We start from the raw sequence: 16,692 nt of genomic DNA, 5'->3' as shown, positions 1-16,692 counted from the left end.
AGGGGTCGAGGGAGGGCATTCCAAAGTTTTGTGGCGTAGTGGCTGAAAGCACGGCTGCCGACAGTGGAGCAGAGGATTTGGGGGTACCCACTTGTTAGTCGATTGGAGGATTACGTGCGGGGTCTAATAATCCCTCCCCTACCCCCCCCACCCCCCAAAAATTTTTGTCACTCAATCCACAAGTGTTTGTGGGGCACTGCTGTGCACAATTGGTTGCTGCGTTTCACCCACAAAATGAGCAGTCAAAATGAACAATTCATTTTACAGCATATTCTGTGAAGGGCTTGGCGAAGTCTCAACAACGTGATGAGGCGCTATATCAAATGCAAGCTATGTTACTTCTAACAAAGTTTGCAAAGAGAGCTGCTTTCTCTTTCCTCTCCATACACATGTCTAAATCCATTTTTTGTATATGCGTATTTGCGGTTATCAAAACAAAGACAACTATGTAGAGAAAAGCCAATATTGTTGTAAATTTCACACAAGTCATAGTATCAAACTTTACAAGGTCAGGCACAGCAAGCACGGTTGATACTTAACTTGGTCACATACAATGTGATTCTGCCTAACTTAGCCTGATAACATGCCGAGGCCTCCAGAGCACAAGCATGACTTGTCGGTTTCCCAGACTCGTGCGTTTGAACGAATGCCAACTTTGGGCCACAGATTCTTACCCACCCTTGATCAGAACCGGCCCACCCAACACAGCCATCCTAATGAGAAGTTTATTCAGCGCAGTGGGGGTGAGACGAGGGGGTCTTTACCCAGCAATCACATAGCGCTGCACTGAATCAACATTGTGGCGAAAGTACTGACAAAAGGGTCTCCTCTCTCCTTCCTCCCCTGTGGGGGATGAAATAGAGTATTTGATGAATAAGAGTAGAAGTGTTAGTCTGCAATCTTTAGGACAATACTGGCTTTGTCTCACCCCCCACCACCCCCTCCCCCAACCCGTGAGAAATCCTACTATCCTTTCTGTACTTTCAATGTATTTTTAATGATAAAAATGTTATTTTGCAAGGGTTGAGTGACCCAATAATAGCTTTTCCCTACTCGAATCCCTCCCCCTCTCCCACCCTCCCCCCAGCCCTCAACGGAACAAAGGAAATCATATACCGTATGAATAATAGATTTAGTTTTGAGATCCAAATTATAAATTAGATTGATTCCATACATTGTAAGTTGTGTTCGTGACAGATTCAGAGCAACATTGAGAGAAATGTATGAGTGTAGTTTAATTTACTCAAACTGATAACTATTCACCAGGGGAGGCTCTATTGTCAGAGTCTTTTGAGGTGCTGTTTAGAAGAGAAGCAACAATTGAAAGAAGAATAGAGATTATTTGATGATCAGTGACAGAAATTTTGAAAAGGAGAGAAGAAATTTAACAGAAGCCGCTATTTAGGTAGACCCTGAACAATTCCAGGGCACTCGTGGAAAGCAGAAGGGAGTGTCAGTGCTTGGATGAATTATTAATGGGTATTTGTGGGGCCTTGAGATACTCAAGATGGCTGCCACATGTTGCCTAACAAATAGTCATTACACTTGTGTTTTGAGGTGTTTTGACTTTGTAGTGGTGGATCAAATGTAAGGGCAATTGCTTTAGATTATTACTTGGGCAGGTCAGACCCGATGGCGGTACCCACTGTCAGCACGAACTACAGTGCACATGTCACAGATGTCACAGAGCTAATTGTAAATGTGGAATGAGGGTGTGAGTGGGAGGGGAAGAGATTAGACAGGCCACTTAGTAACAGTAGTAAGTGCTTTACGATGGAATTTGGAAATATAGAGTGGAACATTGCTGTGACCATTTTGCGTTGTGCAACATGCGGTATTCAGCTGGGGAAAATCAAAGGAAACACATGGCAATGAATATACACAAAAGACAATTGTTACAAATTGGCCGGTGATAAACAGATGATATACACTGGGCAACGGCAGCAATCCTCATCTTCGTGGGAGATGGTAATACCATTGTCGACCGAGATTGGGAGCTAAATACTAAATGAGATTGATCATTAATTGTAGATTAATCCAGCGGTGATGGATTCAGGACTTGCGAGGCTGGGGCTCTATCGCAGCATTGTGAAGCAAGGGTGTGCTTGTGACTGGAGCATAATAATAATAATAATCCTTGCATTTGATATAGCACCATATCACGTCACTGAGAATCTCAAAACGCTTCGCAGAGCTGTTCTGTTACAAAACTGCTTGACAAAATGAGATGGGGTGCGGGTGGGGGGATAAATCCTCTAACCAGTGTTTATTCACTCTCCCGCTCCCCCTTCCTCTCTTCCTCCCCCCACCGCCCCACCAGTGTTTATTCACTCTCCCCCTTCCTCTCTATCCTCTTCCCCCACTCCCCCCAAGAGTTCCCAATGCATCCTAGAGCAACAAAAAGACTTGCATAGTTATTACAATGAAATGGTTAGCAGAAGCAATGCTAATGTTAATGTATTTGACAGGCATATGTAAACACTTAACCAAGGCACATGCCTGGAATGTGCGTTATTCACATGAACATATATTTTGTTTTGGAGGCCATGGGAATAGTTTTTAAGTTTAAAATTACAGGATAGCACCGCTTTACACCAAGCCCACCCAAAGAGAGCTAGCCCCTTGGACTTGAATTCAAAGGGTCGATATCAAATTTCCCCTTCTGTAAGTACTTGTACACAGTGATGGTTTATCATTTTTGTTCTTCAAAACATCTGATATTGTACAAATATTGGTTGGAGTTGAAGGGCTGTGGGGGCAGGCTGCCAAGTCAATGGTTACACAAGTGACCATCGTGTGTTTCAGTGAGCGGGCTGGGAAGAGAAAGGGGGATCAGGGTTTGTATGCAGTACAACAACAACTTGCATTTATATAGCGTCCTTCATCTGGGTAGCATCCTGGAGCACTTAACAGTGGTGGAGTCTGACCTCGAGCCAGCGGGTCAGGGAGCGGGGAGGTGACCATAAGCACGATCAAAATGGAAGGTCTTTAGGCGGGATTTTATAGTGGGGAAGGAGGGGGCAAGGTTGAGGGATTGGGGACAGAGTTCAAGAGTTTTGGGACGAAGTGACTGAAAACACAGCCGGCAATGGTGGAGCGGAGGGGGCGAGGAACGAACAGGAGGCCGGAGCTGGCCGAGCAGAGGCAGCAGGTGATGGAGTGGGGGGCCAGCAGGTCGGATAGGTAGGGAGTTGCGAGCGCATGAAGAGATTTGAAGATGAGAGAGGATCTTGAAGTCGATCCGTTTGGAAATTTGGAGCCGGTGGAACCTGGCAAGGACTGGTGTGAAGGGGTACGGAGTTTTGTGCGGATTAGTATCCAGGTGGCGGAGTTCTGAATTTATTGTATTTTAAGTATGGTGGAACTGGAGAGGCCAGCGTGGAGGGCATTTGAATAGTCCAGCGGGAAGTAACAAAGGCGCGGATGAGGATTTCGGCTGCTGTGGGTGTGAAGTACGAATGGAGGCGGACAATATGGCAGAGGTGGAAAAAGGCGGTCCTGGTCGGAGAACGGATGTGGGGGAGAAAGGAAAGCCGTGGATCGAACCTGATGCCTTCTGAGTGAGAGCACGGGGAGGTTAAGGAGTTTGACCTACATGAAAGAAGATGTTGACGAGAATCAAAGACTATTGCTTTTGTCTTGCTGATGTTCAGCTGCAGGAAATTTGCGTTTATCCAGGCCTTGACGTCCGTCAGACAAACTGACAGGTCGTCAGCCGACTGGGAGACGCAGCTGGAGGAGAAGTAGATTCGAGTGTCATCCGCCTCCATGTGGAAGTTGACCCCTTGTTTGCGGATGATATCGCCGAGAGGGAGTGTGTAAATGATGAAAAGCAGGGGGCCAAGGGGTACACCACAGGTGACCAGGTGGGGGTGGGAGGAGAAACCGTTTCCTGAGATAAATTGTTGGCGGTTAGTCAAGTAGGACTCAAAACATGCAAATGCAGTCCCACGAAGGTGAATGAACAGAACTTCAGAAATGCAAGACGAAAAAGACGAAGGTCCATTTAGTTCGCCTTCCACCTTCCTGGCGATCGCATGCACATATGTCCAAACTCCCTATGTCTATATCCCATAAGAACATAAGAAATGCTAGACGATAAAAGAGGGAAGCGAGGCGGTGGAAGAGGATGGTGTGATTGACTGTGTCGAATATAACGGAGAGGTCGAGGATGCAGCGGGAGTTCTGGTCACACACAGAGAATCGTAATTTATTACTTTGATAGGCGCTGTCTCTATGATGTGGGCAGGTTAAATATCGGACTGGAGGGCTTCAAATAGGGAGTGGTGGGAGAGGTGTGAGCAAAGTTGATTGGCAACCACACATTCCAAGACTTAGGCCACGAAGGGCAGGTTTGAGATTGGTCTAAATAACAACTTGCATTTACATAGCAGCCCTCATGCAAGGTAGCGTCTCAGAGCACTTGACAGTGGCGGAGCACAAAGTTAATCCAGGGGGAGGGGGGAGGTGACCGTAAACCCTGTCAAAGAGAAAGGTGTTCAGGTGCAATCTGAAGATGGGGAAAGATGGGACAAGACGTAGGTTAGGGTATCATACAAAATGGTCTAATGGGGGTTAGGGTACCATATGAAATGGGTTTCAAAGCAGTTTTGTGGGCTCACAGGTTGAAACTGCCCTTAATTCACCACAAAGTCATCACTAAATTGGTGATTTCCCACAAAAGGAGCCATGAATGTCTGACCTGGTCTAGTTTGGGGAATGGAAATTATACTTTTGGTATCAAAGAGAGGTCTTCTGAGGTTGCTTTTGGTTCATAGCACAGGGACAAAGCAGAGATACTTTGGATACAATCATGCTATACCCGGTCTCGGAATGCCAACACTGAGCGACCCAAAATGGCCAAGTACCACAAACTAAACTCCCAGCAATTCACCCAAAAGTCAGGTGGAAATGGAGCAGGTGCCTGTCTCACACTCAGCCAATGAACAGCTCCCAAAGGCAGCTGCAAAATAACCTCCATGGAACGCTCCCTCAGTAGGAGCTAAATCTAACCCGTCTGTTCACTTGTCCTCTTCTGAGCTGCTGGGCATGGATGTCTATAAAATAAATAATAATCCTTGCATTTGATATAGCGCCTTGTCATTGAGACGTCTCAAAGCGCTTCACAGAATATACTGTAAAGTGGATGGACTGTATATTTTGTGGGCGAAACGCAGCATCCAATTTAGCACAGCAGTGGATTGAGAGACCTTTTTTTTAATCTGAGGGATTATTACTCCCGGAAAGCGATCAGTTCCCACGTTTCTACTCATTGGTTTTGGGATCGATTTGCCCAAATCATGTTCCAATTTGGCTGCCGAACTGTGTATCCTCCCAATGCCAGTCAATATTTCACAATGTTCCACGATGACAGTAATGTAGAACGGAGAGCAGGTCTGTATGCAACTCAATGCCGAGAGAGCATTGGGTGGTCTGTAGCCTTGCTGGTTAATAATTTTCGTATTGCTTGAATTTCCTCTGACTTGGGAAACTATTTTACATCAAGTTCTAATAATTCCATTTGGTTATATTTCTAAAGAATGATGTGTTGGTTGGAAACACATTTCTATGTGTGCGAGATACATAGAGTGATACAGCACAGAAATAGTCCAGTTAATCCATGATCTAGTATGTGACTACTGCACACCAACATCTGTATGAGTGACTACCCATTTCTGTTGTTTGGCAAGCTTTCCCACTGCTTGTCCAACTAGGACTGCCCTATCGTTAGGGTTTTGACTTGCAAGGTTAACAGGAGCTGAGTGGGAGGATTCCCTGCCCCCATTGACTGGTCTGCCCTTCCGGATCCTGCCAATGAACCAGGTTGAGCTGTGCTGTCATCAGCAGTGAGTGCCCTGGGATACTGTAGATTTGTCTGGCTCAGTAACCAGACTAGAGACTGTCACAGAGAGCTGGCTCGATTAAAGCATTCCGTTGGCAGGTATATCACCCTTGGAGCCAGTTCAGCTCCAAGGAGACCACGATTACCTCCCCCCAGAAGGAGGATAAACACTAGTTATTGATGTTCATCATTTCTGAGGCCGTGCTCTGCACATTCTCACACTCCTCTCGGTGAAGACATGTTTTCTGATCCTTCACCATCTCAGATACTGACCAGCAGCAGGTTTTCAGGATGGTCTCTGGGAACAGGTTAATCTTGGTGCTAGTGGATCAAAAGGTCTTTTCCTCCTCTGGAGTTTGAGATTGATTTCAGCACAGGCTGATCAGAGAAAATTCTGACCTGGAATCACTGTATGCATTGCCCTACAACAACCTCCAGCCATCCAGTCAGATCCAGTTATGCTGACCCATTTGGTTTGTATTGGGGGTATCTCCATACTGTAGCTCAGAGAAGCCCAGAGGTGATGCTACTGGCCCTTTGGTAGTGTGACACGATACGCAACAATAACAAGAAAATTACATTTGTATAGGGCCTCAAAACTCTAGAACATCTACTCTCCCTCATTCTCTCCGCTGTGCCCCCTCTCCCTTTTTTCAAGTCCTGCCTGAAAACCCTCTTCTTCGACCGTGCTTACAGCCACTCCCCTCCGCCCCCGCCCCCCCCATAACTCCGAGTCAGGCCCGCCACTGTTAAGCGCTCTAAGACGCTACCCTGCATGGAGGGCACTATACAAGTGCAAGTTGTTGTGCCTAAGGTTTCAGACCGCTCGGGAATCAAACCTGGGTCCTCTCGCTTGCGCTACAGGACTCTCCAAATACGTGGTGGTGGGCGGGGGTGGGAAGGAAAGAGATGGGGCAAGTAAACTGGTTGTGCGGGCAGCTTGTTGACTGCTTTGCCTTTGTGTTTTTTTCCCTGGCGAAGGAGGATGACGACGGCCCACAGTGCAGTGTGGATTATGAGCTCATCGCACAGGACAACGGCTTTTTCAACAAGAACGAACCTATCAGAAGCAAAGTCTCCAAGCTGACGGAGAAGCTGAGGAAACGTTACCCTGTAAATAACTCCGGTAGGTGTGGCAAGGTCCTCCCTCCCTCCCTGTGTCTGGAAGGGAATGCGCCACTCTCTTCCTGGAAGGGCACACCCTGCTTCCCCAATTCCGCATAGTATTAGGCGCAGGTTGGCAAGAGCCAAGGCTTGAGCAAATCGGAGCATGCGTTGGCAGTGCTGGAGTCTGGCCAGCTAAAACCACACAACTTGCCATGGAGAGCGCTGTCTGACAAGGTTTCCCACTGCTTGGCCGGGTACAACCACAGTAAAGGCTGCAGCAAAACTTCACCGAATTGAGACCAATCAGCGAGACCAATGGCTTCACCTGCATTCCTGACTGTGACCAGTAAGCTCAGCGCAGGGTTTGTGACTCCCACCGCAGTCCAGTAGCTGCTGACACCCACTCTTTGGGATCGTACTTAGTAATACTTTCTGTGAAGCGCTTTGAGATGTCTCAACAACATGATTCCAAATACAAGGATTATTATTGCACACAATCAACAGGCATTTGAGCAACGTACCAGTGGAGCAACTTCTCTTTCCAAGTCTCAGATCTCCGGGTCTTTAATGCCCACCTGAACAGGCAGATAGGACCTTGGTTTAACTTCTCGACTGAGGGCTGGCACTGTGCATGGATTAAGTGTCAGTTTGGACTGTGAGCTCAGATCTTGACACATAGTTTAAAGTTGATTTTGAACCATTTACCCTTCTCGATTCCCAGAAGTGATTGTTACCAACTTGGCTCCAAGATGCTGTCCAGCGTGAAGGGAGCAAGTTGTTGTTGTTCAGCCAAGCTGTCAAATAACACTGCAGCATTGCATTTTTATGGTTATTTATCTCCATTCTATATGAGATTTGTTTTGGGGGGAGGGTCAGCCAGGTGTCTGACACATGCGGAAACCCATCACCGTTGCTTAAGAATATCTAAACCAAGCTGAGAATTATGCATCCCATCTACACATGGAAATCCCAGAGATAGATTGATGGAAAGCTCTCTCTCCATGGAGGGACCCATCCTGTTTACCTGATTCCAAAAAGTATTAGGCACAGGTTGGCAAGAGCCAAGGCTTGGGGACTCCAGAGTGTGTGTTGGGGTAACTGCTGGAGTCTAGCCAGCTAAAATCGCATCGCTTACTATTGAGATCATTGTCTGGCAAGCTTTCTCACTACTTATCCAGCTAGAACCACAAGCAGGGTTAACAGGAGCTGAGTGGGAGGATTCCCTGTCCCCAGTGACTGGTCTGTCCTCCCAGGTCCTGCCGATGAGCCAGGGTTGGGATCTATGTGAGAGATGAGCTTAGTGCTTCAGAGCTGGGCTCCTGGCCATTGCGGAGCACTAAAAATGGACACTGAGGACTCTTTGTTTGGCCCACCCTCTCCGCTACCCTTAATGAATTGCAGCTTTGTGGCATTGACTGTTTCAGGCAATATCAGAGTTGAAAGCTTTAAACAAACTGACCTACGCAAAATTGCAGCCACGTCTAAAGTTACATTGAGGTAGACAGAGGTGGCTTACCTCTTGTGGCATTCTCTGCCGAGTGTTGATTAGGTTTGGCACCTGCGTTTAGTGTTGGCTAATTCTTTGGCTGGACCAGAGGGATGGTACTGTACAGCTAAACCCTGGGCATGGTGTGTCGCGAGGTGATAGGACTTGCGTTTGTCACCACTGCTCTCGTTCGGGGGGTCAGTGCTAGCTTTGTTTCATCAAAACTGCTCCCAATTATCAGGAAATGGCAGGAAGCTGTTAGATTGAGGCATTTTTGCTTCCTGCCATTAGGGGCTTGAGGTGGAAAAGAGGAGCTTCTGTGTGGGTTTACTGCGTGTTCGTCCTCTGCATTTCAGTCCCATACATCACTAGGAGGATTGCTCTGTGAAAGAGCCAGCAGAGACACGATGGGCCATAGAAAGGAACATAGGAACATGAGTAGGACATTCAGGCTGTTCCGGCATTCTATAAGATCATGGTGATCTGTACCTCAACTCCAATTACCTGGCCTTTCCCCGTATCCCTTGATACCTTGACCTAACAAATATCTATCCATCTCAGTCTAGACAATGTGAATGGATCCAGCATCCACAGTCTTTTGTGGGAGAGAGTTCCAGATTTCTACTAACCTTTTAGTAAAAAACTGCCTCCTGATTTCACTCCTAAATGGCCTGGCTCTAATTTTAAGACTATGCCTCCCTGTTCTGGATTTCCCACCAGAGGAAATAGCTTCTCTGTATCTACCCTATCAAATCCCTTTATTTTAAAAACCTCAATTCTATAATTGAATGAATGAAACCTTGGTGTTTCTGTCCCTTGCCTGAGACATGCAGCAATATGGCTGAGATTTCCACAAACATTCCTTAAATAAGGAGAGGAATGTGTTTAGGAATACTTAGTTTTGACCACAGTAACTTTGGTCTCATTTATTAATTGTTTGACAGGAATGAGGAATACAACCTTGGTACTGTAGAAAGCTTACAAGCCTCTTTCTCCCCCTTCCCACACTCACCCCTGTAATAATAATCCCAAAGCACAATGCACAGATCAGGAATCAGCAGAGGGAACACGGGATATTAAAATGCGCTTCATTACAATTAATTGTAGTATTGGGACCACTTCTGTTTTTGATCTATATAAATGACCTGGGCTTGGGTACAGGGAGTACAATTTTCAAGTTTGCAGATGATACTAAGCGAGGAAAAGTAGTAAACAGTGAGGAGGATAGCAGCAGACTGCAAATGGACATAGACAGACTGGTAAAATGGCAGGTGAAGTTTAATGTGGAGAAATGTGAAGTGATGAATTTTGGGAGGAAGAATGAGGAGAGGTAATATAAGCTGATGGTACAATCTTAAATGGGGTGAAGGAACAGAGAGACCTGGGGTTCATATAAGTAAATTTTTGAAGGTGGCCAGACAGGTAGATATAGCTGTTAATAAAGCACACGGGATACTAAATGGGGCATAGAATACAAAAGTCAGGAAGTTATGATGAACCTTTAGAAAACACTGGTTAGGCCTCAGCGAGAGACAGTGTTCAGTTCTGGGCCCCACACTTTAGGAAAGATGTCAAGGCATTGGAGAGGGTGCAAAGAAGATTGACCAGAATGGTAACAGGAATGAGGGACTTCAGTGATCAGGAGAGGCGAGAGAAGCTGGGATTATTCTCCTTGGAGCAGAGAAGATTTAATAGAAGTTTTCAAAATGATGAGGGGATTCGATAGGATGAACAAGGAGAAACTATTCCCACTGCGGGTGGGTCGGTAACCCGAGGATTTAAAACAGTTGTTAAAAGAAACAGAGGGGAGGGGAGGAGAAATGTTTTCACACAGTGAGTTGTTGAGATTTGGAATGCATCGCCTGAAAGGCTGGGGGAAGCTGATTCAATAACAACTTTTAAGAGAGAAGTAGATAATTATTTGGGGAGGACAAATTTGCAGGGCTATGGGGAGAGAGCGGGGGGAATGCGGTTGTTTTGGATAGCTCTTTTCAAAAAGCCGGCACAGACACGATGGGCTGAGTGCCCTCCTTTTGTACTATATAAATTCTATGATTTTAATTATTAATCGCCGTGTGTTTAAAAGCTGACTGAAAAACTGGAAATGGGCAGCAATTAAAGCTTTCCTCAGCCAACTAAACAACCAACAAATACTTCACGGGTCCAATATGGATAAGAGCTGTGAAGTTGCAAACTTGTTTATTTGCGGGAAATTTTTTTGAACTGCTGTTGTTCACTTCAAGCGCCTGTTCAGTTGCGGTGCTGCTGTTGGTCAGATTCCCGACACACTATCAGAATAGAGCAGGGAGTTTCTCTCCGTGTCCTGGCCGACAAACCTCCAGATTAATAATAATAATTCTTCCATTTGATGTGGAGTCTTATCACGTCGTTGAGACGTCTCAAAGCATTTTACAGAATGTACGTACAGTGAATTGACTGTATAGTTTGTGAGAGAAACACGTCGGACAATTGATCAATTGACAATTAACAAGTTTCCTTACTCCACACGCCTCTGTTTACCTTGCAGTAAGTAGGAACCCGGTTGTTAGTCGATTGATGGATTGCTTTCCGGGGTTTATAATCCCTCCCCCCACCCAAAAATGTTGTCACTCAATCCACGACTGTTTGTGGGACGCTGCCGCGTTTCACCCACAAAATACTCAGCCAATTCACTCTATAATATATTCTGTGAAGCTCTTTGAGACAACAATGTAATTAGGCACTATAATAATAATACTTGCATTTGATATAGCGCCTTATCACAGCTATATCAAATCCAAGGGTTATTATCAAGAAGGCTGAGAGCAAAGTGGCTTTAGAATGAGGTTCAGAGACCAGGGGCGTGGAACGGTGGCTCAAAGCTGAGTCACTGGCAGTGGAGCAAAGGGAACAAGCAGTTAAAAAAGAATGTGAACCCATTGGTTTAACAATACAGTACAAATGTACATTTATATAGCATGGGAGGGTGTTCCAAGGCACTTAAGAGTCCTGGTATCCAAGTTAATAATAATAATCATTGCATTTGATATAGCGCCTTATCACTTCTTCGTGACATCTCAAAGCATTTCACAGAACATACTGTTTAGTGAAAACAAAAATAGAAGTCGCTGGGGACACTCAGCAGGTCGGCCGCATCTATGGAAAAAGGAAAGTGAGTCAACGTTTCGAGTCCACGACCCTTCATCAGAACTGAGCTGTGCTCTACCCACTGAGCTACGGGACTGCACGTTGGGAGTGTTGGGGTGGGGGTGGAAAAGATGACCAAAAGCGAGGGCAAAGTGAGGGAGGGAGGAAGGGAACAAGTCAGAGGGACTCCAGATGGACTAGGGTGGCAGAAAGGTTGAAAGGCTGACCGGCGATTAACAACTAAAGCTGGTATTTATCTAGGGTCCTTCACGGTGGGGCAGCTTCTCCGAGTGCTTGGAGCGCCTCACACTAATGAGGTGTATGAGCTCATAGAGGCCTTTGAATTTGCCCTTTATTTCCCCTTCACTTCCCCGAAAAAAGCAGTCGGGTGAGTGGGGGGAGGTGGGGGTGTATCTAAAGGCAATGTGTCCGTGTATATTGAAGCTTCTACTTGCATTGATCACCTTGTCCAGGGTCAGCAAGCTGGGAGAAATTCCACCGATCGTATCCTCTGCATTTGTGTTAAGCCCGGACTGTCTCCAGTAACTTATCAGTGAGAGCTCATTGTAAACATGCCTTATACAAGCCTAACTGGGATATCCTGTGTAAATATCTTTCAGATAGATAAATAAATGTTGCTTTTTGAAACAGACACTGGTGCGTTGATGAGGTTAGCGTCTCGGGCTTTGACAGGAAGGGCAGAGTTTTTGGCTACAAATCCCTGTCTGTGAATGCAGGCAAAGTAATCCAGTATCAGAAAATAATTCAAAACATTCAGCAATATTAAAACGCCTGGCCTGACATCAAGTTAATTCAAAGAGTCTGGAGAAGGATTGGAGTGGCATCGGGCAAGGTTTGATTTCACCAGAGGAAAGCAGAGGCTTTCGCTGTGTTAACAGGCAAACCTTGTGAGATAAGCAAGGCCAATATCGCAGATAATACTATGAAAGCAACAGGTTTTTGGGGCTTTAATTTAAGATCAGAGCCCACTCTCCTTTTAATCCAGAGGATAAATAATTAAATGCTCTGCAATTCCTAACATCCTGACTGATAAAGGGTGGTGTGCAGGTGACATGCCACAGAGTTTTCATGGTCATGTGGAGGCCAAGTTTCTTTGAGGAGGAGGAATCTGATTTGATTCTCTCTCTCTCTTTCCCTTCTCTCTCTCTCTTCCCCCCCCCCCCCCCCCCCCGTGCACGCTCTCTCTCTCTCTCTCTCTCTCTCCCTTTGGCTGGATGGGTGGCTGTTTCTCTCTGTCTTGTCATCTCTATTTTTCGCTTTGTCTGTATGTATATCCTGACTGACTGTCCAGCACCTTTGGGATGTACTCCTGACTATTGCATTTTTCTACCGTCTGACTCTCTGTTTCTCCCGGTATCGCTACACCTCTCTGTTTCTCAGTGTTTCTCCACCTCTCCCTCATGTAATGTCTTGTCTTTGTCAGGAATGGGAGAGTGTCAGCTGTAGAGTGAAAAGAATTCTCCTAATCTTTCTTTCGCTCTTCTTGTTATATGACTTTCGTCCATAAAATACCACACTTCAATATGCGCAATTGGCTGTCGGTTTCGCCCACAACATACAGTCAATTCACTTTACAGTGAAGCGCTTTGAGATGTCTCGAAGACGTGATAAGGCGCGATATCAAATGCAAAATTTTAGTAAGGATTATTATTATTATGACTTGATATCTTCAATCTGGGTTCCCGTTTGCGCTCATCAAGATGAGGATCTTTTCCCATTTCATATCATGGCTGCCACTCGAGTAATGTACAGTAATGATAATATTAATAATAATCCTTGTATTGGATATAACGACTTATCACATCTTGTATGTGTGGGCGCCGCTGTCAGAGTGAGATGCTGTCATTCAAACAAGATTTTAAACTGAGATTCTGTCTACCTGTACAGGTGGATGTTGAAGATATCTATTGAAAAAGAGAAGGGACAGTCTGGAGGGGGAGTGGGAAGTGCTGACTGTTCCTGGGTAAACTGGCCTTTATCTCTTGGCTATTACCACTACCCTCCTGTATGTTTAGTGTTAAATAAAGGCTGCTTTTCAGCTGTTGTATGACAAACTGGGTTCCACTGAATAATCCATATTACATGGTCAGTGAAAACATTAAGGGATGTGAGGAAAGAGCTGGAAAGAGGGATTAATATTAAAAGCACGACTTAGAAAAACAGGAGCTATGAGCTGAATAGCACATTCTGTGCTGAAATGTTCAATGTTCTAATAATATCAGAGATCAAAGCCATCATGTCTGTGTCATTTCTAGCTGTCACCTGGACTCTTGGACTTGATTTTAGGCTTGAAATGGCCTCTGGTGTCTGTGGCGGTGGATAAAACACGTGTTTTATTCAGTTTGCAATCTGTTTGCTGTGCGTTGGTTGATGTGTATTGTCAGTGGTAGTAGTGTGTGACTGTGTTCACACAAGATGAATACAGTACTGGGGTTTGTGTGGTGTGCGTATGTGCATGTGTGTGTATGTGTGTGCGTGTGTGTCTCAGTGATATTTCAAAAAGTGTTTGTTTTCAGATGTAAATTAGAGTCTAACAAGTGCCTACGATTACGCAGGCACTGTGCTTAATATAAAACACTGTGAAGTGCTTTGAAATGTTTGACGTTGACAAGGTGCTGTATCGCAGCGGATCTAACACTCACTGGGATAGTAATATTTGCCCCACAGAAGGAATACTGAGTGAGGCTGAGACTTTGCCAACATCTGCAGGCTGAACGGACAATATTATCCAAACTGACACGCTTGCTCTTGCTCCCCGTCTCTCCCTCCCACCCACACTCTCCCTCTCTCTCCCTCTGTTTCCCCTACATGCACCCCATCTCTCCTGGCACCATCTAATCATAACTTGAGAGGCAAAGAACCGTTTTGCCAGTTACCGAAACAAATTCCATCTCCCCCTAATCACGTAGATAATTGCAAGTCCACAGCATTCAGAAAATTGCCGATGATTATTGCAGATGGGATCACGCCTTTCTTCTTTGCTGCGTGTGTTTTGAAAGCTGCATAGCAAATCCTGCTCAAGCATTGGCAGTGACTCATTCCTGTCCAGGTCTCTAATATGGAAGGACTGGAAATGGAGAACTCTTAGCAGAGCGGAGTTAGCGGAGAGGTGGAAATTCTGTAAGGGGTTGAATAATGGGTTGCAGACCGCTTTAATTGTTCCAATACTGTATTTTTTTGGGGGGGCCTGTCCGCTCCCTCCACTCAGCGGGCTCCAGCCTGTTCCATGTCACACCGACCATCCCACCCCACCATCTTCGGCCTCTCTGCCCCCCCCCCCCACCACCTTTGGAACTCCACCCCACAGCCCCTTTAGCCCCTCTCCCTCATTTGCCTCCTTCAAGGCCTATCTCAAGATCCTCTTTAATTGGGCCTTCTGCCACCATCCTACCCCCCCCCATATGTAAATGTAAATTTGTTGGTGCTTTTAATGAAAAAAGATTGAAAGACAGGTGCTGATGCCCTGTTGCTCCTGTATCAGTCTGATGCTGCCACCACTGCTGGACAGACAGAGAGAGAGGCAGAGAGAGCAGCGTGCTCAGGCACTTCTTGGACTCCAATATACATTGGAAAACAAACACTTTTTCAAATATCGCTGCGACACACACACCACACACTCGCAAAAACCGCACACACACGCACCACACACATACGCGCGCGTACACAGGCACACACCACTGCTACTAACAATACACATCAATCAACGCACAGTTGCAAAACAAGAGTGTATTCTGGGCTCTTTCCTGACAACTTGAAGGCAGTGACTTGCATTGTGTTGCAGCCATAACGACAACAAATTCCATTTATTTTGTACCTTTCACGTCAGGAGGAAATTCCAAGGTGCTGAATAATAATCTTTGATTTGATATAGCGCCTATAAGGTGAATAACAATGCAAGGATTATTATTATTGTCAATGATTAATTTATCTGGAGGATTGTCAGCCTTTTTGCATCAGTGTCACGGGGTCTTTAACGTCCACCTGAAAAGCAGACGGCAATTGTGATTTAACATCTTATTAATATTAATTGCATTTGATACCTTATCGCTTCATACAATTGTCTAAAAGCGCTTCACAGGGTTTACTGTAAAGTGTAGTGACTATGTTTTGTATTTTGAAAAGACAATTTGTACCTAGCAATTTCCGTCAAAAAGCCATGAACAATAACAACTTTATCTGAGATTGTCAGGACACTAGGAGAAAGAAACTCCTTTCTATTTTCCAGTAGTGCCTTAGGATCTATAATGCGCACCTGAACAAGCTGTCAGGACTTCGGTTTAATATCTTATCCAAAGGCAGAAACTTCTATCAATACGGCACTCCCCTTTCACTGAACTAAAGTGTCAGCCTAGACTGTGAGCTCAAAGTTTTGATGTGGGGCTTGAATCCACAACCTTCTGACTCAGAGTAAAGAGTGCTCCTGACTGAGCCAGCCTGACACCTTACCCAATGTGGTGCCTCTGACATTGCAGGACTCCCTGATACTGGCCTGAAACATTAACCTGAGCAATGAGCTCAAAGTGGAGGTTGAAGGATAAGATAGATCGAATGGGCTGAAGAACCTTCTTCATCCTGACCTCCCTTGTGATTTTGTGACTGTCTACTCAGGCGAGGTATCAGAAGGCTTTTGTCACCCAGGAACCCGGGGATGGACGTGAAGCCCTGCCTTCAGGGTGGGATGCAGGGAAAGATAAACAGAACAGCGGGGGCGGGCAGATCAAAAGAAAACGGACGCCATTCAATCATCGCTGTCCGTCACGTCAGCTTTGTTCTTTTATATAAAGGGCCAAACGATGAGAGTCTCTGTTAGATTTACTGTGAGTGAAGTTGTGTGGTTTGATAGTCAGCATTAGTGGTTGACAGAAGAAAGGAAGAGAGATACTTTAATATTCAATCCAGATCCAGGTTTCAGACCGGATATGAAACTGTCTGTTTTCAATCCATAGGCCCTTGGTAAGCACCAGAAAGCAGCGAATTGGAGGATTCGCAGGGGCAGAACAGAAGTTTTCTTCAACTAAACGGCAGAAATAATTGACGTACAACAAACTGTTTGACAAACGTGGGGTCCTATAGCGTAGTGGTTAGAGCATTCGCCTCGCAAGCGAGAGGA

The 16,692-nt window shown here is 45.5% G+C and overlaps 1 protein-coding gene across 2 annotated transcripts in view; it reads left to right on the top strand.

Annotated features, from left to right (window-relative positions):
• The window catches only part of zfyve27 (zinc finger, FYVE domain containing 27), an 83,023-nt gene that overhangs the window by 45,229 nt on the left and 21,102 nt on the right, over positions 1-16,692 (top strand). For both annotated transcript variants that reach the window (XM_007911034.2, XM_007911033.2), the window contains one exon: positions 6,824-6,968. In XM_007911034.2, the coding sequence (XP_007909225.1) occupies positions 6,824-6,968 (145 nt within the window). The remainder of the gene's footprint in view (positions 1-6,823; positions 6,969-16,692) is intronic.

The sequence above is a fragment of the Callorhinchus milii genome, unplaced genomic scaffold (genome assembly GCF_018977255.1).
Source record: "Callorhinchus milii isolate IMCB2004 unplaced genomic scaffold, IMCB_Cmil_1.0 Scaffold7, whole genome shotgun sequence".
Classification (NCBI taxonomy): Eukaryota; Metazoa; Chordata; class Chondrichthyes; order Chimaeriformes; family Callorhinchidae; genus Callorhinchus; species Callorhinchus milii.
Note: the sequence above shows the minus strand (reverse complement) of the source record. Positions and strands in the feature narration are given on the sequence as shown.